Consider the following 23,313-nt stretch of genomic DNA (forward strand, 5'->3'; position numbering starts at 1 on the left):
ATTTTAAAACTGGGGGGTAGTTTAATATAACTTTAGCGGTGCCTGAATAGCCTTTTTAAAGGCTATTCACACATATGTGGGGCTCTATCAGCATAATTTTGCTGATAGAGCCCCTTTAAACCCCAATTCCAGGAATGCTACAATAAAATGAAACCTCAGTCCTTGAAACATTATATAGTATTTATTTTGCACTATGAAAATACAAAAACATAGTTGATTAATTGCTTTCTATTCCATAAATATATCATCTTTATATTTTACTGGTTCATAGAAAAAAAAAAGCGGAATACAGTCTATCTTATCACAATATAAAATATTCTGTACCCAGAATTTACATATAACAGCAACATAATGGATATTTAACAATATTGCTGGTGGATCATATACATGTCTGCTGGCGATATGGTGCAGCCTGTTTGGATGGCAGGAAATTTATTCTCGCTTTTGGATCTCTTCCCAATATTCCCTTGTAAAATAAACAGTGTTATAACTGCACTATAACCAGGCCCTATAGAAGTGATTCCATACGTTTATAGTACTGGAGATAAGTTGACCATCTCTACATTTGGCTGGGCACTTTGCTAGCAACAGTGAGCTCTGCTTCTGTACAACATCCTTGTCCAGTGGTCATCGCTCATAACACCAGAACAGGAAGTTACATGTAACAGTCATTATAAAGTATGGTCATATGTAACTTCCTGGCTGCTTACATTGAGAACAGTGTGGAAATGTGGAACAGGTAAGCCTATGTGCTTTACTATATAGGAAGCACTATATGCTGTACTGACTGGCATTATTGGTAGACTATGGGCACTGTTATAAAATATTGTCAGTATTTAGGTGGTATGACCAGATGTTCTGATTAAAATATTAAAGGGTAAGACTTACATCTGGAAAATACATGCAAAATATGTGCAACATATACTCAGTCCTCTTTGTTATTTTGTGTTGGGAAAGGGTCTAGTAGCAGAAGATTTAAGGTGCCTTCACAAGCAGAAGATTGTATTGCAAAAATCAGCTCATTCAAATGAAGTGACTTAACAGCACGTACCTGTACATTCAGATGAATGGATCTGATTTTCAATTGTGGAAATATTTGTAACAAAATCTGCCACAAGAGAAGGCATCCTTTGGTAAACTGTACATACAGTCTGTACATTAGCTGTATTTCCCAGACTGCACTGTCCTGAGACCCAAACTCACTGTATTACAGTTATCTAAGATCTACTATCCCATTATGATACAGTAGTCCAGCAGTGACTTACAGAAGATGATACTAATACAAGCAAGGAATGGGGCCAGAAATGGACAGAAGTGTACACAAGTTTATATGCTGGGCAGATGAAGTAGAAATATTCTCACATTAGTTCTCAAAATAGTTTATCCAATTTGTGAGGAACAGTAGAGTTCATTCAGTAAGCAAGTAATGGGTATGTTTGGTTATGAAGTCCATATTTTACAAAGCTGTGTCCATGTCATGATGAGGCGCTCAGATGGCACATGCTCCATCCACATATTCTCAAAAATATTATATAGATGTCGTACACTGTGCTGAAGCACAAGGATTAAGATACTTCCATAGCCAGGGGTCAGATTGGTGAAGACATTTCTGGAATGTATTGAGTTCTTTATAGCTTTGTGTCCTGCTGGAGCAGAATAGCGTACCCACTCCATGTTATTCTGTCCGGTTTTCTTCACAGCGTCTTCGGTGATAATTTGATTGTCACAGTTTTAACTTCTGTGTACTCTGCCAGAGCATATTCACCACTGCAAGGAAAATGGTTGTTAGTAAGAGTATTGTGCACCCCAGATATCGATGTCCACATGAGAATACACAGCTAAGAACCAGTTATCAATAAGCACTGTCCAGATTCCTGAATGCCATTGTGCTTACTGTACACACATGAACAAGCTCAGATATACATAGTGTGCAGCACTTGGACCTTAATGCAAAATATCAATCAGGCTCTTCTCAACCATCAAGGACCATATTTGGTCCAGCAGACCTCTCAGGTTTCAGACGGACCTTTCAAGCAAAATATTACTGCAACTTTGTCAACCCTTGTACATATACCAGCATTGTGCACTACATATATTAAATGATGGTGGGTTCTGACTGCTAGATTAGGTGAGGGTTACATGGAGTAGTCGAAGAGCTTGGGCCATACCATCCCATTCAAAGTCTATGGCAGAGATAGAACTTGTGAGACTTTAAGTAAAGGAGCACTTTTTGCTTGAATTATATATTAGCATGAAAATGGAAAATTAAAATGTGATGTCAGATATTACAATAAAACACTTACAGTTCTCTGCCATTTCCTGACATTTTGAAGCCTCCAAATGGGGTCTGTGCATGGAGAGCGTTGTAACAATTAACCCTACAAAACAAGATAGAAAGTTAGTTTACAGGCTTATTCACCTCGCCAACCATGGTAGCTTTGCCTCACCATCCATTGTGTAAAACATATAAATTCACATTTCACCCTTGAAGTGGTTGTCTCTTGAAGACAACCCCTTTCCAGGATGATACCTACAGGGCGATCATCTGATTGTATAGATCCAGCTTTAGAAACCTCCAATAAAAAAAGATACAGCCAACCATACATTTCCTCCTTGAGCGGACAACATATACTATTTCATTCCCGCCACTGGAATGAACAGATGCTCATGTATTATAGACTGGCGAGGTCCATCATAGTGAGCGCCACTGTATGTTATTGGCCCTCCATCATAACAAATTAGTACCGTAGATAGGCAAGTATATTTTACAAGGGTTGCCTTGTTTACTCCACATTAGTTCGGCATGGAGATAGAAAAGCAGTTTGGTGTGAAGACCTTGCTGACGAACAGTCAATGACCCAGATTTACTAACATTGGTATATTTTATAACAGTATCGAAATTTATGCCGTATTTCCTGAGTTGACTATTTGAGCCAGGTCGAGGTTCCCACGTAGCATAAATGCCACGTTTTTGCTGCAATGGAAAAAAATGCAGCACCTGCAAAGTGGATGGGATTCTGGCTAATCCCATCCACACATTGCAGAAAAATATACACAGTGGATATGCTGTGCTTTCAAAAGCCGTCGCATTTTTGTAAATCGTGGCATGTCAATTATACCTATGGAAACAATTATACAGTATAGGTGTAATTGAAGCAGAAGGTATACAGAGGAAAACTCTATAATAATAATAATAATAATAATAATAAATTTAATAAAGTATAGGAAAAATATTCCATATATGCCACATGATATGCCATATACATACCATACTGTTCCAGACTGCAGAGCAGAGGTGATGCTGAGCGCTTTGTCTAGGTTTTCTGTGAACACGGCAGCTGTCAGTCCATATTCTGTGCTGTTTGCTCTCTTTATCACTTCTTCTATGCTCTTGAATTTCAGGATAGACTGAACAGGTCCAAAAATCTGCAGTAAGCACAGACATAAACTTAAGCACAAACATAAACCAAGTCTTTCCAAACGTTCTTCCACTTCTTCAGAATAGGCAATTTAAATGGGTTTCCTAGGAGTTCAATATTGATAAACTATTCTGGGAGAGGTCCCCAATAACTAATTGGTGGGGGACCATACCCTGGGACCCCTCAGATCAACTGTTCAAAGTTACAGTGGAGCTCAGGAGGGTTCTGCTTCAATTTCACAGACCAGTGATGTCACATACATTCTTCATATGGTCTGTGTGCAGCTCAGTCTCACTCAAGTGAATGGGCAGAGGTGCAATACCTAGAACAGCTTTTAAGGAATGCACAGCGTTGTGCTTGGTATTCAGTAAAGAGGCCATCACCCAGGAATCCACCAATCTGATATTGATGACCTATCCTAAAGATCACCAATAATACAAACTTGAAAACCCCCTTTAAAATTAGGCTAATATAGGGAATTCTTGAAGATAGTTGACCCCACATTGTAGAAATATACCATAACTTAATGTTATGTTTGTTCTCCTGGTGAGCTTAGATGCAGACCTTGCATGACTATTGTTATTATAGCAGGCACTAATAAAAGGGTCTGGCAAGCTCCACTATTGGAACAATATGTGCCTGCATGTCTATATGGTCATCAATTGTGTGACCATCAACTATGCCTATATTCATTACACCAGCCACAGACTACACTAAGTTACCTCTTCTTTTGCTATCCTCATGTCATCGGTTACTTCAGAGAATACGGTGGGCTTAATAAAAAATCCTCGTTCTCCCACGGCAGAGCCACCACACTCTAACTTTGCACCTTGGTCCTTCCCGCTCTGTATATATTCCAACACCTTGTTGAACTGTTCTTCATCAATCTGTGGATTATAGAAATAGATATGGTCAGATCAAAGTCTATCTACCTAAAGTACATATTTCTACAAATATAGCAACACTTTTGGAAAGTATCATTATCAATATAATGTTTTTTTTTATTTCTGTTCTCGATTTAATATAGTAATATAGTGAAGCATTTATATCTGGTCACAATACATATCAGATACATCATTGCTCCGAGCATGTACCTGGGGACCCTGCTCAGTTTTAGGATCAAGAGGATCTCCAAGAAGCCGTCTCTTTGCATAATCCACACTCCGTCTGACAAATTCTGGATACACGGATTCCTCTACAAAGACCCGGGAAGCTGCTGTGCAGCACTGGCCTTGATTGAAGAAGACGCCTTGATGGGCACATTCTACTGCCAACTCCACTGCAAGAAACATAAATAGGATTCTTAACACAACAACAGCGCTGGGGAACATGACGGTGCCATATAAGTAAGGAACATAAATGAATGAAATATAGATATTATATTATTATATATAGATATTAGAGAATGACATTCTTCAGTGAAAAATAAGTCGAATCCCACTATTGTTTATCTTCTGAATTCACTATATCATATATAAGTTATAAGTATTCCAAAAGCCGTCCAAAGTCAGTGAACATGATAAAACAAGAAGTTCACTAGTTTAATTCCCCGCCACTTCCATCTGTAGAGTTGGTCCTTGTAGCACTGCAGCAATGATGTGCTCAATACCCCCCATCACCACAGAAGCCAGTGACCCCAACAAAACCTAGTGGTAAGGGCCAGAACTGCATCAGTGAAGGAAGAAGCGAGAGTGAACTGTGGACTATCACTTCTTTTATTTTATCATATTTATTCACTTTGACCAATTTGGCAGCAAAATGTAGGTAACATCAGAATTTTGTGATAGCCATTTTCAACATGGAGGATGCATGTGTTCTGTTAAGCCAATAAGCATTTGTCTACATGGGATGTGTACACTTTTTTGTGTGGGCAGAAAACACTTATTGTAGCAGCACACAATACCACACAGGGGAGGATTAGATATGTGTGTCTGCACACAGTACCACACGACCGAGGGTTAGATATGCGCGTCTGCACACAGTACCACATGCCGTAAGATTAGATACGCATGTCTGCACACAGTTTCACTTGCCGGAGGATTAAATACGTGCCTCTTCACACAATACCACAAGGGGGAGGATTACATACGCGCATCTGCACACAGTACCACACCAACAAGGATTGGATACTTGCATCTAAACACAGTACTACATGGGGAAGGATTAGATACAGCTTTACAGTTATCCATAACAACTGATCACCGGTTTTTCACTGATATCCAAAATGAGACACACATAATCACATGACGCTTATGGACATTCACACAAACTACATACAAAATACACCAGTGCAAAATTGGACAATTCTTATGGGGCCACTACACAAACATAAAATGTAATATACCCGTGTGAAGCCGGGTCCTCCCTCTAGTATTTATTTAAAAAAATGTATGTCAATATGTATAATTTCATACTATTTATGATGAATATAAAGTTATTAATTGAGGGCAAAAAGGGTACAAAATAATTTGCAATGTTTCACAATACATTAAAACTTACAATCAGCGTCAGCAAAGACAATACAGGGGTTTTTACCCCCGAGTTCCAGAGTGACGCGTTTCAGATTGCTGGCAGAAGCTGCTTCTTTGATCAGTTTTCCAACCTGAATGCAAAAAAGCACAAATAAGGTCAAATTTCATACCTTTTACAACCATTATGTTCATTATTATGCTTTAGAAGCCCTAGATGGCGCCGTAACTTCACACTCAGACTTTCATCATGTTTTATTACTAAGAACTACAAATAAATAGGAGATTAAAAAAGCAATCCTGATATGACTCTGTTGTATTCCACATAAAATTTTCATTTTTGCAATTATATACAAAAACAATTCTACTAACACTATTAATCCCATGCTATGAAATTTAGCATTTGTCCTGAAAGACATAAACTGTGCATTTTATTTTGGCAACTAAACTAAAATCCTAATTTCAGTATATTTCCTTTTACCGGGCCAATTTGTATTCCATGAACATGACCATGTACACATGGGCATAACTTGAGAGGGTGCAGAGGGTGCAGTCACACCAGGGCCCAGGAGCCATAGGGGGCCCATAAGCACTATTGAGATTGCAGCTTCCATCTGGCCCATAAACCAAGGAGACCCACAGATTACCCTAATCCTTAGGATGATTAAACTCTTTAGCTCCCGTAACCATCACTATCAAGAATTCACTGTAGGGATGAGCTAGGGGGCCCGGACAAAAGATTACACCGGGGCCCACAAGACTTTAGTTACACCACTGATTGTACAAGAATCGTCCAGAAAACAATGAAGTCATTACACAATATTGATTTATAATACGTGGTGCTAGGTTTAGGTTGATCATTCCCACTACTTACTTCTGTAGAACCAGTAAATGCCACTTTGTCAATGTCAGGGTGGTGAGATATGGCGGACCCAGCTGTGGGCCCATAACCTGGCACTATATTAACTACACCAGGAGGGAAACCAGCCTGCAAAAGGAAAAAAAAGAATCCATTTACAATTCACGTCAACTATATTACCAAAGCATATCACAAAACGATCAACCCCAAAACTAATTTCTAACGTACAACAAGATAACCCATCAAGATCTTTCAGTTTCGCAAAATGGTCAGCTGTGATCTACTTGTGTAATATTCCATCATCTTGCTTCAGGTATCTAAGGTGTAGCCTTGTAAGGCATTTACATTGACATATACAGACATACAGGCCTACCTCTTTAATTAAAGATCCCATATAGAGCGATGTAAGTGGAGTCTGTTCTGCCGGCTTTACCACCAAAGTGTTACCACAGCATAAAGCTGGGGCCATCTTCCAAATCAGCATTAGAAGAGGAAAGTTCCACTGCAAGGATTATATACATTGAAATATTAGCAAACACAATGACCTGACATATCACCACAAGACCCTATAATACCTGGAGTTATTTGCCTATGGAGAGAATACTTACAGGTGTGATGGCTCCGCAAACTCCAACAGGTTCATGTACGGTAAAGCAGAGATAACTTTCATCTAAAAGAACATAATAATATATTATAATACAAAGAAATCCTCACTCCTATAAAGCTCCGCACTTGTGATAATAGTTTGTGAATGCCTGGCAGGAGATAAAATCTGCGACCATGTATGTTCAAAAGTAGAGATGAGCGAACACCATTCGATCGAATAGGTATTCGATCGAATATCAGGCCGTTCGATGTATTCGTTCCCAATCGAATAACACGTGACATACGCAGTAAAAATTCATATCCCCTCCCACCTTCCCTGGCGCGTTTATTTGCACCAATAACTGTGCAGGGGAGGTGGGACAGGAACTACGACAATGGACGCGGTGAAAAAAAATTGAAAAAACCCATTGGCTGCCGAAAACATGTGACCTCCCATTCATAAGAACGGCCGCCGCCATATTTGTGTCATTTCGCGGTGACAGATAGGAAGAGAGACATATCTGCTGAGGGCTAGATAGGCGTGCAAACCAGCTTTTATTAGGGGTGTCCCCCACAAAATAGCAGGAATCCACAGCAGTTACTTCTTGCTATATACATACAAACCAGCTTTTCTTTGGAGTGTCCCCCCCCACACACACACACACAAATTTGCAGGAATACAGAGCAGTTACCTCCTGCTATATACGTGCAAACCAGCTTTTATTAGGGGTGTCCCCCACAAAATAGCAGGAATCCACAGCAGTTACTTCTTGCTATATATACGTGCAAACCAGCTTTTCAGGCAATGTGTAACCCCAAAACAGGGATACAGAGCAATTAGGTCCAGCTATGTACGCTCAATCCAGATATCCAGGGTGTGTACCCCCAAAACCTAGGTGGGAGACACCAAAATTCAGTCAGGCTATGTACGCTCAATCCAATTTTTAAGGGTCTACCACCCAAAGCTAAGTGGGAGACGCAGCAATTCAATCAGGCTCACACACCCTGCTCAACATACGGTATCTAGGGTTTCAGCGTGTGGTGACCTCGCACAACAGCTTCTGCTTCAGGCAGATGTAGGCGTTGCTGCGTTCTGATCTACATCTAAAGTACTGGAGCATGTTGTTTGGACTATTAACACCTGATCAGAACCCTGTAGAGGTAATGCAGAGTCCGATATTAGAGGACCGGTAGTAGTGGTTGCAGCCAATTCTCCCCCTTTGTGGTCCTCTAAATAAAAGTTACCCCCAGGACTTGATGCCAAAATGTTATCAATTTCACAATCAAAATCAAGGTCAATGTCTGGGTCCTCAGTCCAATCCACTGCATCAATCCAACACAATGAGAGTGATGGTTTTGGACCCACCATTTTAGGGGCTAAGAGTTTTAAAGGAGCTAACACTCTGCTGGTGCAAGGCTCAACTCACCCAAAGGGCAAAAAACTCTGCTGGTAAGAGGCTGAAGTCACCTAAAGGGCCTCAATCTCTGCTGGTAGCTCAGCTTAAGGGCCTCTAACTTAATTTGGAAGGGCTCACGTTAAGGGCCAGATAAGTTAATTTTGGAAGGTCTTACCACATCACACACACACACACACACACACACACACACACACACACACACACACACACACACACACACAATGACAGTTAAGGTTGGGGGCTTTTGGATTTCCCATTGCCTATTCCATCCGTGGTTGTCATGGGCAACTTGATTTAAAGGGGTGCTTGTTAATGTTTCTTTAGCTTAAATTGGGGTTTGTGTCCATCCATTTGGGGAAGAAGGAAGGTTTCCAGGTATTTTCCCACTTTGATAGAGGTTTTTTTGAGTGTGGAAAGTGTGTAGTTGATAGGCTGTGATGGTGGGGTAAAACAGGGTCTTGGGGGTGTTAGATGCCTCCAGGCATGCTCCCCCTGCTGTCCCAGTTGCATTCCAGAGGTGTTGGCATCATTTCCTGGGGTGTGATAGTGGACTTGGTGACCCTCCTGAGTGGAATGGTGGGATCCCCTGAAACGAAGAATTTTTCCCCATAGACTATAATGGGGTTCGATATTCAATCGAGTAGTTGAATATTGAGCGGCTATTCGAAACGAGTAACGAATATTGAATATTTTATTATTCGCTCATCTCTATTCAAAAGGTGTTCTTTTCATATAGCCTGTAGTTCAGTTTCTCACAAGTAGGGGGAGTGTTCCTACCATCAAGGGAGTAAAGTAGAGCCCTTGTTCTAATCATATTACCACGTAACAATAGTTTGCCTTTTTTCTGGGAAAATAATCTCTTGGCAAGACATTAAAACAAAATGCCACACTGACAATATGGTGAGAAGAATGACTATAAACCATTTCTATTATTATATTGTCAGTTCTTCACTGTCTCCATACTAAACCTATCAAAGAAGCAGCCTGGAAATGGTTTTCTATGATTCTCTGGTAATATTAAAGTACATTTTTAATCGCCCTCACTATTTATCCTCTGTGAAAAGTTTTAATATGTAACTATACAAGACATACAATCTGCAGGAGTCCAGGACTCTTACACTGAGGTTTCGATAACTTAAAGGCTAAAGGATTCATCTATGTATTAGATGCGGTCTCCATGTTTCAGTGTCTTCAAGTTGCAAGTAGTCATGATTGTATACGGCATTAAGATACTATAAAGTTCAGATGTACAAGACATCTACAGAGGTATTGATTTACTGCTGACCAAAGATGGATTTAGGAATAAGATGTAATCAATGACAGTCCAATGAATCTTTATTTTTCACTTGATCACTGCCTATATTTACACTCGAACAAGCAATTATTGACCCCTGTAAGGGTAAGGTCCGGTTCACATCTGCATTAGGCCATTCTGTTCTACTCTCCGCATTAAAAAATCCTGCAAGCAGAACTTTTCTCTCTGCATTTTTCGTGCAGAAACCACATGGTCCCCAATATAATCTATGGTGTCCACAGTTTTCCTAAAATAACCGCTTTTTTATGCATATTAGGTTTCCATTCAGGGGTCCCTAAGCGGGCTCTCCAATCAGAAACCCACGCGCAGATGTGAATTGGGCCTTAGGCTACACAGTAACTTTGGCCACAACGCCTTTGACGCAACCAAAGAATGTTATGCCCTTCTCTCATGTAAGAGAATGGAGACACATTGCAACCCAAGGGTCCTGCGACTTAAACGTCTAATGGCAAAAAGATTGCATAGTCTTCAATTTATTTTGTGACTGGAAGTTGCGACATCCACTAGTACACTAGGTTGCAATGCAACTTTCATCACGTACATTAGTCAAGTGGTCACAAGGTGACACAGTCATTCTTAGTCATGCAATAAGATTGGTGGCCAAAATCGCCTTGTAGCCCCAGCGTAAAAAGGCCCTAATGCAATGAAGATCTTCACTGCCACCCTTTGCAATACATTACAATAATGCAAATGGAAGATTCTTCAGCATAGAGAAAAGAAAGCCTCACAGTAAACCAAAAACCAGAACGTACCCACGGGGATTGTCCTTCCCTGAATTTTGTCAGCCCATCCAGCAAAGTAACGCAAAGTCCGGATACAGCCCTCAAGGTCTATCAGGAAGGCATGAAGAAATGGTTTTCCAGTGTCCATCGTCTCTAAAGTCTGCAAAATAATTGTTGTGGCTATAAGTAAAATATGGTAATGTCATAAGATAAGAAGTATACAATTATACGGGTTGTCTTATGAAGACTTATGGCCTGTCATCCACTCATTTCAATAACAGGTTTTCACAGCTTAAAGGAGTTGTTCAATTATAGACCAAAAGTAGGGGACAAATATTATTGATTAAATAAAATGCTGTATGATGAATGTCATGGGAATTTGACAGGTCCTCTCTTTTTTGTCTTTCCCAGAGTATATCTTACAGGTTACATCCCACTGTTATATATAATATTCCTTGCAACAGTCTATGAACAGAACTGAAATAAAATTGGTATGTAATAAGTGGTCTTACAGCCAGAATAACTCTGTCTCGCTCCAAAAGATCAGCTAGTTTATGAAGAAGCTTCCCTCTACCACTGGCATCCAGTCTCCTCCATGGGGATCCTTTATTGAACGCTGTTCTTGCCGCTTCCACTGCTTTGTCCACATCTGCCTGTTAGAAAACATCACAATAATTGTTCATATGATACTCACGCCTTGCTGGCCTCCTCAGAAGTTTTATCATTAAAGGGATTCTACCACTAAAACAACATTTTTTCTATTTATCATATTGGAATAGCCTTAAGAAAGGCTATTCGTCTCCTACCTTGCAGAGCTCTGCCAGTGACACACAAGTAGAGCCAACTGCACAGGCGTCGGAGTTGACCCAGACGAGAGAAGGGGAGGATGCAGCTGAAGATGGAGGCGTCGCTGGAGAGAGTTCTCTGGAAGCAGTGGGGACGCCCCCATTGCCGTTTGAGCGCTGGGGCCCGCCCCCATTGCTGCGAGAGAACTCATTTACATAGAGGTAAAAAACGGTATTTCTACAGAATTGCGGGCCGGAGGCGACTGAGCAAGGTAGGAGAAGGATAGCCTTTCTTAAGGCTATTCCAACGTGGTAAATAGAAAAAATGTTGTTTTAGTGGTAGAATCCCTTTAAGTGTAGGACAGAGAAGAGCCCAATAATTTTTATGGCATAGGTTTTATAGAAGTCCTGGAGTTTTGCAAAATGTCGTAGGTACATAGTGGAGATTATAGATTTAGGTCATATGTCCGAGTCTAGCAACATGATGTGGTACTTGTGGAAGAAGATCCTGTAATTGACACTATTTATGGTACTATAGATCCTACAGAACCTCCAGTGGGGTTTGCTGGGTTGCGTGAAGGAGATTGTATGAAAATATATTAAGAAATTGGTGGAAGATAAAACACTGTATCCAAAAAAGTAATAGCTAAATGCTGGGTGCAACATACTCTACCCAATATGACTGAACTGGTTTGATCATCTACTAATGGAGAAAGAGGTTTACACTAATCTAAAGCTTCCAAACAAGTGGGTAAAGTAACTGCATAGTCTTGGGTTAGTATTGGCAGAGCTGGTGAGGGACAGAAGCATGGAGATGTATCTGCTAGGAAGATGGTAGCTGAACCTCTCCAGACTGTTGGGAGGAAATGGGAAGATGGCAAAGGACTCATGTTTTCCTTAAAGGGTGAGCACTGTCAATATAAAAAGGTATTGACAGAGCATAAATAAAAAATATAGGGTAAGTGGTGGAATCTCTGGAGAACATGACTGCCATACAGTCTACTGAATCTGCTGCTCTCATAGATACTTCAGCTCAGTTCTTCAAGAGTGTTTTGGCAATGAGCAACCATGAACAAAGCTAAACTGTTCTATGTTAGCAGACGTCTGTATTCCACTCTAAGCTGATTCTCCATCCAAGTGCTGATTTGTATCATGGATAAAAGGAGAGAACTGAATACAGTTGACATGTGCAATTGAAAACTGATAGCTGATCTGTCCATGGAGAGCATAGCTGTTTCTCCAAGAGGTAAAAGTACCTTTGTGTTATTAAAAAACATACAAGCACATGAAGCGAGGATGACAGAGCGCCGCTACATTGTGATCACTATATTTCTCCTAGCAACCTCTCTGGAAATAAATCAAGCAAGGACTATGTTCAGACTCTGCAGAAAGTTATTATACCACTCTTCAATGTGCTTCAACTTCTCTTTCTTAACAAATGATGTGTCAAAGCAACAAGGACTACATGTGTTCAGACTACATACAGTACATAGAAGATAAACATGAGTTAGTTTAGTATTAGAAACTGGGTCTAGACTGGAAATTCTGTTTTTAATAAGAGGTGGATCCATCTCTTATTCTAAAACTGTATTCTCCTGAGGCTCCTTAAGACAGCTCAGACTTTCTTCCCACAAGTTATTCCATGTCACAACACTGTCTCCACCTGCACAGCGTGGCCTCATGAACTGCCTTGTTATATTGAAAAAGTTAATATTCCCTCTGATAGATACTACAAGAGCCAGCAGAAAAAGCATTTATTTATACAGATGCATTTGTTCTGTGCAGGTGTCAACAGGGTTGTGTTCTTAGGGATGCAGGTGGAAAGAAATTCTGAGAATTCTGCATCATGGGACTTCAAGTAAATAAAATGTCTTTGGTAAACCTTAAAGGCCATGTCCATCTTTTCAACCATATTTTTGAATTGCTCCATTGCATCTAAGGCCTTGTTCACATCTGCATTGGTAATCCGTTCGGGGGAGTACGCATGGGGACCCCCCGAACAGGATACCAAACGCATTGGCAAGCGGTGTGCAGTAAAAGCACACGGACCCCAAAGATTATAATGCGGTCCGTGTGCTGCCCGCACAAATCATGTGGACATGAAAGTACTTTGTGATCTATTTTCATGTCCGCAAGATTCGGGCAGGCAGTGCACGAAAAACACACGGACCGCCATTATAGTCTATGGGGTCCGTGTGCTTTCATTCATTTAAATGGCGATCGGTTGCGCTCTTTTACACTCCGTGCCTGTCCTTAAGTGTCCGTTCCTAAAGATGTCCAACTTTTCAAGCGGACAGAAAAACCCGACATGTAGGTTTTTTCTGTCCACTTGAAAAGTCGGACATCTTTAGGAACGGACACTTAAGGACAGGCACGGAGTGTAAAAGAACACACCCGATCTCCATTTAAATGAATGCAGAATGTCACGGACACAGCTAATGTCCGCTGCTACTGTCCACACAAGATTTTGAACGGACACTAGGAGCGGACACTACCTGTCTGAGACTGACGGTAGTGTGAACGCTCCCTAACATATGCAAAGTTGATTTATTTTTTACTTTTTTTAAAGAGTGAACATTAGGTAATAGCCTTTAGGTAATACAGTCCTATGAAAAAGTTTGGGCACCCCTATTAATCATTTTTAGTTCTAAATATTTTGGTGTTTGCAACAGCCATTTCAGTTTGATATATCTAATAACTGATGGACACAGTAATATTTCAGGATTGAAATGAGGTTTATTGTACTAACAGAAAATGCGCAATATGCATTAAACCAAAATTTGACCGGTGCAAAAGTATGGGCACCCTTATCATTTTATTGATTTGAATACTCCTAACTACTTTTTTTACTGACTTACTGAAGCACAAAATTGGTTTTGTAACCTCACTGAGCTTTGAACTTCATAGCCAGGTGTATCCAATCATGAGAAAAGGTATTTAAGGTGGCCAATTGCAAGTTGTTCTCCTATTTGAATCTCCTCTGAAGAGTGGCATCATGGGCTGCTCAAAACAACTCTCAAATGATCTGAAAACAAAGATTGTTCCACATAGTTGTTCAGGGGAAGGATACAAAAAGTTGTCTCAGAGATTTAACCTGTTAGTTTCCACTGTGAGGAACATAGTAAGGAAATGGAAGACCACAGGGACAGTTCTTGTTAAGCCCAGAAGTGGCAAGCCAAGAAAAATATCAGAAAGGCAGAGAAGTAGAATGGTGAGAACAGTCAAGGACAATCCACAGACCACCTCCAAAGAGCTGCAGCATCATCTTGCTGCAGATGGTGTCACTGTGCATCGGTCAACAATACAGCGCACTTTGCACAAGGAGAAGCTGTATGGGAGAGTGATGAGAAAGAAGTCGTTTCTGCAAGCACGCCACAAACAGAGTCACCTGAGGTATGCAAAAGCGCATTTGGACAAGCCAGCTTCATTTTGGAAGAAGGTCCTGTGGACTGATGAAACAAAGATTGAGTTGTTTGGTCATACAAAAAGGCGTTATGCATGGCGTCCAAAAAAACAGCATTCCAAGAAAAACACTTGCTACCCACTGTAAAATTTGGTGGAGATTCCATCATGCTTTGGGGCTATGTGGCCAATGCTGGCAACGGGAATCTTGTTAGAGTTGAGGGTCGCATGGATAGCACTCAGTATCAGCAGATTCTTGAGAATAATGTTCAAGAATCAGTGACGAAGTTGAAGTTAAGCCGGGGATGGATATTTCAGCAAGACAATGATCCAAAACACTGCTCCAAATCGACTCAGGCATTCATGCAGAGGAACAATTACAATGTTCTGGAATGGCCATCCCAGTCCCCAGACCTGAATATCATTGAACATCTGTGGGATGATTAGAAGCGGGCTGTCCATGCTCGGCGACCATCAAACTTAACTGAACTTTGAATTGTTTTGTAAAGAGGAACGGTCCAAAATACCTTTATCCAGGAACTGATTAAAAGCTACAGGAAGCGACTAGAGGCTGTTATCTTTGCAAAAGGAGGATCTACTAAGTATTTATGTCACTTTTCTGTTGAGGTGCCCATACTTTTGCACCGGTCAAATTTTGGTGTAATGCATATTGCACATTTTCTGTTAGTACAATAAACCTCATTTCAATCCTGAAATATTACTGTGTCCATCAGTTATTAGATATATCAAACTGAAATGGCTGTTGCAAACACCAAAATATTTAGAACTAAAAATGATTAAGATTTATAGGGGTGCCCAAACTTTTTCATAGGACTGTACATAGTGATACACAGAACAGTACATTGAACACCTAAAAGTATTTGTATAAAGTTCTCTTTGGTTCTATAAGGTAATGGAGTACTGACACATGTAATAAAATTAAATGATAGGAACACGTTATCTTAAACTACCACCATTAACTCTTTCACCATCCCAAGCTACCTGTGATGTTATGTGTTAATAACCAAACATTAGCATATTACTGGACAGTACATATAAGGAGGTCATTTTGCCATGACCACCATGGGAACTAACACACTTCGAAAAACGATTAAAAATTAAAAAATACATCTTTTCTCTATGTACATGACCCTCCAGGATGGCGCAGACTAGAGGAACATATTGAGGTACATCTTGAGTGCCTCATTACAACTACATGTAGGGCTGTGAATGTCCATATTCTATCATTCATTTCTCCTATATTCCAACATCTGCTCTCAATACGTACTGCCTTTTCTATAGAGGCATCTGCTATCCATTAACGTTTGGGAAGATTTATCAACTCACCTATGCTAGTTTTCTGGCTTAAATGGATGTTAATGTGGCACATCTTTAGTGCATGGACCTTTATGAGCCAAAGATACCCCACATCCACTGTTCCGTGCCTAACATAGCTTTGTACTGTCAGATGGGAAGGTTCCTTACAGTTCAGCGTCACCACTGGGCGGTAGGAGCGCCCCCTCTGACTGTACAAGGCTGTGTCAGAATACAGTTGGGGGAGCTTTCCACAAACCCCAGCGATGACGCTAGGCTGTAAGGCAGTGGGGAGATGTGAGTACTGAAACGGCACTGATATCTCCAGCACTGGGGCACATACCGGGAAAATCGACAGTGCGCTGAATTCACTGTTGGCTTTCTAGTAGTATATAAAACCGCACATTGATGAGGACATGAAAGATCTTCTTTAAATCTGCTCATTCTGGGTTTAGGAGTCCAGTGGGCGGTCCTAGTAATGATCGATAGGCCTCCCTGTGTGAGTGTGCAGACTGTTAATCACTCAGTATGACCGCCTACTAGACTCCTAAGCCCTGAATCAGCAGAGAGCTAATTGAACAAATGACATGTTATACTGACCTACAACACTATATTTATTATAATGTTATATTATTCTAAATCAGATATATTGCCTAGAGTTCTATTTCTCCGTTAAAGTAAATCGGTGAAGGATTGCATACTGTATTCGCTATTGTTTCTCACCTTGTCTGCCTCCTGCACATCACAGATCTTCTTGCCAGTGGCCGGGTTATGCACAGGGAATGTTCTTCCACTAACAGATTGGTGCCAGTCATTGTTCAGGAATATCTAAATGAATGAATGAACAGACATGATGGCTCCGTAATATACCGTGTAGCAATATATAGTAACAAATATATGAGATAATCAGGATTTTTAATACGTATAGGAATATAGTCATGACATTTATGAAAGAGCCCTGTATACACTACTGAATACTAAAACCTTTATTACACATGCAATAACAAGACATTGACATGTTATGTATCATACATGAGAAAACTGAAAAAAAAAATGAAGGAATACTCAACATAAATTAGAAAAATATAAAAAATAAATATAAAAATAAATATATATTATATATTAAATATAAATATAAAAAAACAAAAACAAAAACTTGATAGTCTTCAGTAGTTGATACCTTTTTAATGGCTAACTAATAATGATAATGATAATACGGTCAGTTAGCCATTGCTATGATCTTGTCACTGTATGTTAGTGTACACCTTTGATATCTACCCTGTCATTGGCTTTTAGGATTAGGGGTGACCCACATCTGTCTGCTGGTTACTTTCCTTCCCAATTTTAATATGTTACCAATAAAGTTATTATTTTTCTAATTTATGTTGAGTATTCCTTCAGTTTTTTTCCAGTTTTCTCTAGTTTTCCTGTATTTGGAATACATGGTTACGATGTGACCCATACAGAGAAAACGTGGTATACGATTTGTATTTTATGTTCTCATTGATGTTATATTTGTTGTATATGTATCATACATGGCACAATACACACTCAGTCTGCCTGCTTCCATATAATTATGCAACTTCTGTCATACATGTATCACATAATGCCACCTGTACATAATGTGAATTCAACCAAAGAATGAAAAAGCATCTGCATTAATAGTCACTTGTCTCTTGGAAACAGACAAAGACATGACAATCCACCTTGGATATAAGAAATGACAAAGTTAGCTGTTGACTGCTTGGCTTTCCAATATTATAATGTCCAATTTTGGCAAAACTGAAGGCACATCTTAGGCCAGGACTCCATGGGACAGAAATGCCGCGATTTGCCATGGCGTTTTACAGTAAGGGCAAAGTGGATGGGATTCTAGCGAATCCCATGTCCACTTTGCTGTAAAAACTGAAGTGCAGTTTTGGAAATCGCAGCATGTCAGTTAGACGTCCGGAAATGCTGGCGGTTTCCCCATAGGTATAATTGTAACAGAAAGTCTGCAAAAGAAAACTCTGAACTTTCTGTCTAATGCGCTGCCTGATAAAACATGACTATGGAAGAGGTTGTCCATCTCAATATTAAATGACCTATACCGACAACGCCCTAATCAGGCTATGAATAAGGAGAGAAGTGTCTCCGAAACGCGTCAGCCAGATGCCACTATCCATCATGGACATACTTGTTGTTTTTAATTCCCTTTTTGTTAAGATGTTTTCCTAAATTAAAAGTTATGTTTTAAACTGGATGGGATCGACTGCTGGAAGCTTTTCTCTTTTTGCTCTAAGTTTACACCTCAGGCCAATGAGGTTTAGTAATCCATGCATCTCCTCTCCACTCAAACAACAGATCAAGTACAGACCATTGACAACATTGGGGATTACTGTGAGTGGGCTGTTTTTTCCTTTTTTCCCTTTTCCTATATTGTTGACTGTACACCAATCAGCCATAACGTTCAAGGGAACTTCTCTGTTCCACTTATATTTAGTACCATTTCCTCAGCCTACCTATCAGTGATTGTCTCCACTGGATAACCATCAGTATCTGATCAGTGGGCTCTGACACCCAGACCCTGTACCTACCAGCTGATTCAGCTGTCTTTGAGAACAGAAGCTATAGCAGAAGACACCACTATTATAGTGATAGGACCAGAGCTGCAGTACCCCAGTGACAATGCTATATAATGGACAGGGCTCTAGTTCTGCACCTATTACCTAAAGGGTTTGGCCACTTTCGACCAATATTCAGAGGCAAATGTTACATTTTTATATAATAAAACGTTAAACAAATTTCCAATACATATTCTGTATCAATTCCTCACTGTTTTCTAGATCTCTGCTTGCTGTCATTCAATGTGCCTACTCCCAGTCCATGGTCATGTAATATACGTTCCATGGTCATATGATGACCAGAGGCAGCTGGATCAGTTGTTCGATGTGACATCTAGGTGTCAGATCCCAAGTGATCATATATTGATGACTTAATCCCTAGTAGATCTTCGGCATGAAAAACATTGGGGAGGCCTGGAAATTCCATATAAGAGCAGGTTCACACATGCAGGACATGCAGGACTTTGTGTCTGGTTAAAAAAAAACTGGTTTCACAGCGGAGAGGCACAAGACGCTCACAGGCGGACATTGACTGCCAGGTTTCTGTCTCCTGTCCAGTTTCTCAGACAGAAGACAGAAATCCACAAAGCGGAGACCGGGCGCAGGTGTAAACTCGCCCTTATAGCCTGGAGAAAACATGACAAATTTGCAGCGTGTTAGCCATGGACGCATTGCCAGTGGATAAACTGCTCTAATATACAGTAACATGGCATTGGATAGGATTTAAACAAGTACTATTCAGACAGTAAAGTGTCTTGTGCTGCGGGTTTTGGACGCCCAGCATGTGCTGAATGTGCTGAAAGCCAAGCCAACCCCCTAGGGATCAAGGTTCAAAGCTAATTGTGACCTTGTTTTTGCCACATACCAGTCTTCTACAGGCTATCCACTGCAGAAATCGCAGTGGACCATCCATGTGTAGCCTTAGTCTCAAACAGCAGTTTCCCAATATAGTGCCAAAATTGAAATCATTCCCTTTGAAAGCCAGGCAGCTACAAGAAGTTCACCACTTCCAACATTGTTATGTGATAACCTCAAAATAATATAGGCTGTTGCTTGCAGCAGCCTATACTCTGTGTATGAAGGAGCAGACGCAGGCTGTCATAAAACTGTGTGACAGCTTTCTGGCTGTTAAGAAAACCATAGATAATCTGTATACCCTGAAGTTTCTATAATTCATTGCCAGACTAAGCCCATTTGTCATAGGATTTATTCTGATAATAAACGAGCATTATATGAATTTGGTGTCAATGCCATACCCTGAGACAGTGCATTGGTATAGGTATAGTAAACCTATACTTTGCAAGGTTTGGGACAAGCATTCATGTTGCTTGTTAAGCTATATATATATATATATATATATATATATATATATATATATATATATATATATATATATTGCAGATGGTATGCATTTAACCTTTCTACATATATGATATACTGATGTTTGCTATATGTTTATAGTCACACTGATCTGTATAGATATAACATGAGGTTTAACAATATTTTGTCATTTGTATAGGATGGAGATACAAGTTGACAAGTGCTTCTCTCTATTAAGTACATAGATAAGCATTCATACCTGGTCTCTATGCAGTACATACACCTACGGTTACAACACATATATGTTGCCAAAATCTAGTTTATTAGTTTATTATAGGGGAAGTCCATCTGTCCAAGCATCTGTTTGCCCATATACCTGCCTGCAATGAGACAGTTTCCTATGCAGAGCTGAATATATAATTATTGTATCATATACAATTCTGAATGTAGGAATCCAATGTAACAAATAACACTATTACTACAGTCTACGTTTACACATGGATTTTGCATGCCATATATATATGTTTCAATATATATATGTTTCAATCTACAGGTGTAGCAGGGCTGAGTTGTGGCAGAGCTCATCTTTTTACTTGCTATAATTCATTGAGCTGAGCTGTATTCATAGTACAGAAATGGTTTATATGATACTTTGCATCTACTACCTATATGTATCCCATGGTAGTATTTTAACTATAGACTGTAGACTGCTGGTAGTATCTTAGTTTCTCTCTATCTTATGTTAACGTTATTATATGTAAAGTATATTTATATTTGATCCATCTATCTATTATGTTACTGTTAATATATGCATATAACATAGATATATTAACAGTATGCAAATATAAATAAAATATATGACTGCTGTGGTTTCTATCTATGAAATATAATTGTAAAGACAAATCCTTTGTGTATAGAAGGGATAAGGGAAGTATATATTATGTTGCTGTTATTATAGGCATAATATATATATATATATATATATATATATATATATACAGTATATATTATCCAGATATAGATGATCTGTCTATCTATCTAAACAAATTAGATGGCACTCTACAGCTAAATAGTATAAAAAATGTGATGATTTATTGCCCCATACTACCTATCTATCTATCTATCTATCTATCTATCCAAATTAGATGGCACTCTACAGGAGAATAGTAAAAAAAAGTGATGATTTATCTATCTATCTACCTAAAGTTGCTGTTATTATAAGCTTAGTATAACTATATATGATCCAGATCTGTTCATCTGTCTATCTGTCTAGTGTTGTTATTATATGCATATATTTGTATATGATCGCACCATCTATCTATCTATCTATCTATCTATCTATCTATCTATCTATCATATTGTCACTGTTTTTTTATGTGTAGTATGTATAATCCAGATCTATCTATGTCCTAATTTATTTATCATTATTTCTTAATATAGATGACACAATGTATCTATGTATTATCTATAACAATAACATAGTTATATATGATGTAAAGTAGTTATCATCACACATACTACAAGGAGCAGCTTACACTACATCAGGTGTCATCATTGTGCTCATACAGTATATAAGATACAATATAACACAATGGTAAGTGATGAATGGGTCAGTAGTATGTCCCCTGTAGTCTGTATGATAATACCCCCACTCTCCAATATTATCCTCTCTAGCAGTGTGACTAGTAATGGTGCAGATACAGCTTGTAGCCTGCAGGTGTTACCTGAGTGTGCAGGACCTCCAGGTTGGGGATGGGTCTGGGCAGCAGTGGGATTTTCTTGTCGGCCAGTCCATTCTCTATAGTGCCATTGGTTGTCATGATAGGCAGCAGGCTATGTGTCCTTATCTCCCTGTACAGCCTGTGTTGCTGGGTTCCTGCTCTGTGGACTGTAGGGGAGCTGCTCTCCCTTTAATAAGACAAGTTCAGAGGCATCCTGACATAGGAGGAGGACAGGGATGTGATTGGATGGAGGAGCTGCCCCTCCACACCCCCACCAGCCCCTCACAACTTCCCAATATCACACTCATACACTATATATGACAGTATACCCTGGGATCCCTGTGTGCTGGATGTGCTGCTGGGATCTAGTGTGATCACAGTCTGGAAAGACAAGAATCTCTCCCAGGATTTCCATGTAGAGCTGTATACATACACAGGTCTGTATGGGTCTCCTATAAACCTCACAGATTTACCTCCATACATAACTTCATTCATTTATGTAGTCATTTAGCTGTGATATTCCCATACCAGGCTTGTGGACACTCACTGAAGAATCTTAACTGTGAACACAGAAGTTTTTACATGCATTGCACCAGCTCATATTGCCTTGTAATATGTTCTAGTAGCCTATCCTCAACAGATCTAAGGGCAAGGACACACGTCAAGGTTTTGTTTGAGCAGTTTTTGAAGACAATACCAGAAGTGGATTAAAAAAAAGATAAATACAGCATTGTGCAAAAGTTTTAAGCAGGTGTGGAAATAATGATGTGATTTAGATTTCTCTTTGGTTCATTCGTATAATATTGTTAAGGGATAAAAATAAACTTATATTTTTAAAAGCATGCTTACTCCGCATTGTTTTTTTTCACACCTCTGCATCTGGTTTTGGCTCAAAAAACAGCTTCAACAAAACCTGAATATGTGTCCTTACTCTATGGGGCTGAGACGCTCACTTCACTGTTTGTCAAGGCAAATAAATCAGATATCAGGCACTGCCACAAAGGGACAAACTGCTGTACCTGGAAATCATTTAAGGGAGTCACTGCTCTCTAAGGGTGAATTCACACTGAATAAACGCTAGCTTATTCTGAACGTAAAACACGTTCAGAATAAGCGGCGTCTAAAGCAGCTCCATTCATTTCTATGGGAGCGGGGATACGAGCGCTCCCCATAGAAATGAATGGGCTGCTTCTTTCACTCCGTGCAGTCCCATTGAAGTGAGTGGGGAGTGCCGGCGTATACGGCAAGCTCTGCTCATGCCGGAGCGTACACGCCGGCACTCCCCATTCACTTCAATGGGACTGCACGGAGTGAAAGAAGCAGCCCATTCATTTCTATGGGGAGCGCTCGTATCCCCGCTCCCATAGAACTGAATGGAGCTG

General features: G+C 39.8%; 1 protein-coding gene across 1 annotated transcript; it reads right to left on the minus strand.

Moving 5' to 3' along the window:
• Positions 1-223: 223 nt before the first annotated feature.
• On the minus strand, positions 224-22,105 carry ALDH1A3 (aldehyde dehydrogenase 1 family member A3). Its single transcript, XM_075273194.1, has 13 exons — positions 21,935-22,105; positions 17,011-17,115; positions 11,299-11,439; positions 10,817-10,946; positions 7,355-7,416; positions 7,120-7,248; positions 6,762-6,875; positions 5,919-6,021; positions 4,514-4,698; positions 4,142-4,306; positions 3,269-3,426; positions 2,304-2,378; positions 224-1,767 (listed from the first exon to the last, which is right to left on the minus strand). The coding sequence occupies exons 1-13, from the start codon at positions 22,028-22,030 to the stop codon at positions 1,695-1,697; spliced, it is 1,536 nt and encodes a 511-aa protein (XP_075129295.1). The 5' UTR covers positions 22,031-22,105; the 3' UTR covers positions 224-1,694.
• Positions 22,106-23,313: the final 1,208 nt, after the last annotated feature.

The sequence above is a fragment of the Leptodactylus fuscus genome, chromosome 5 (assembly GCF_031893055.1).
Source record: "Leptodactylus fuscus isolate aLepFus1 chromosome 5, aLepFus1.hap2, whole genome shotgun sequence".
Lineage (NCBI taxonomy): Eukaryota > Metazoa > Chordata > Amphibia > Anura > Leptodactylidae > Leptodactylus > Leptodactylus fuscus.

Excerpts from the sequence above, each read along its gene's own strand:
- ALDH1A3 (XM_075273194.1), bottom strand. The coding sequence starts at position 22,030 with ATGACAACCAATGGCACTATAGAGAATGGACTGGCCGACAAGAAAATC. Across the intron at positions 4,699-5,918 it reads TGTCTTTGCTGACGCTGATT|TGGAGTTGGCAGTAGAATGT; the intron begins GTAAGTTTTAAT and ends TGTTTCTTGCAG. Across the intron at positions 4,307-4,513 it reads AAACTGAGCAGGGTCCCCAG|ATTGATGAAGAACAGTTCAA; the intron begins GTACATGCTCGG and ends TATAATCCACAG.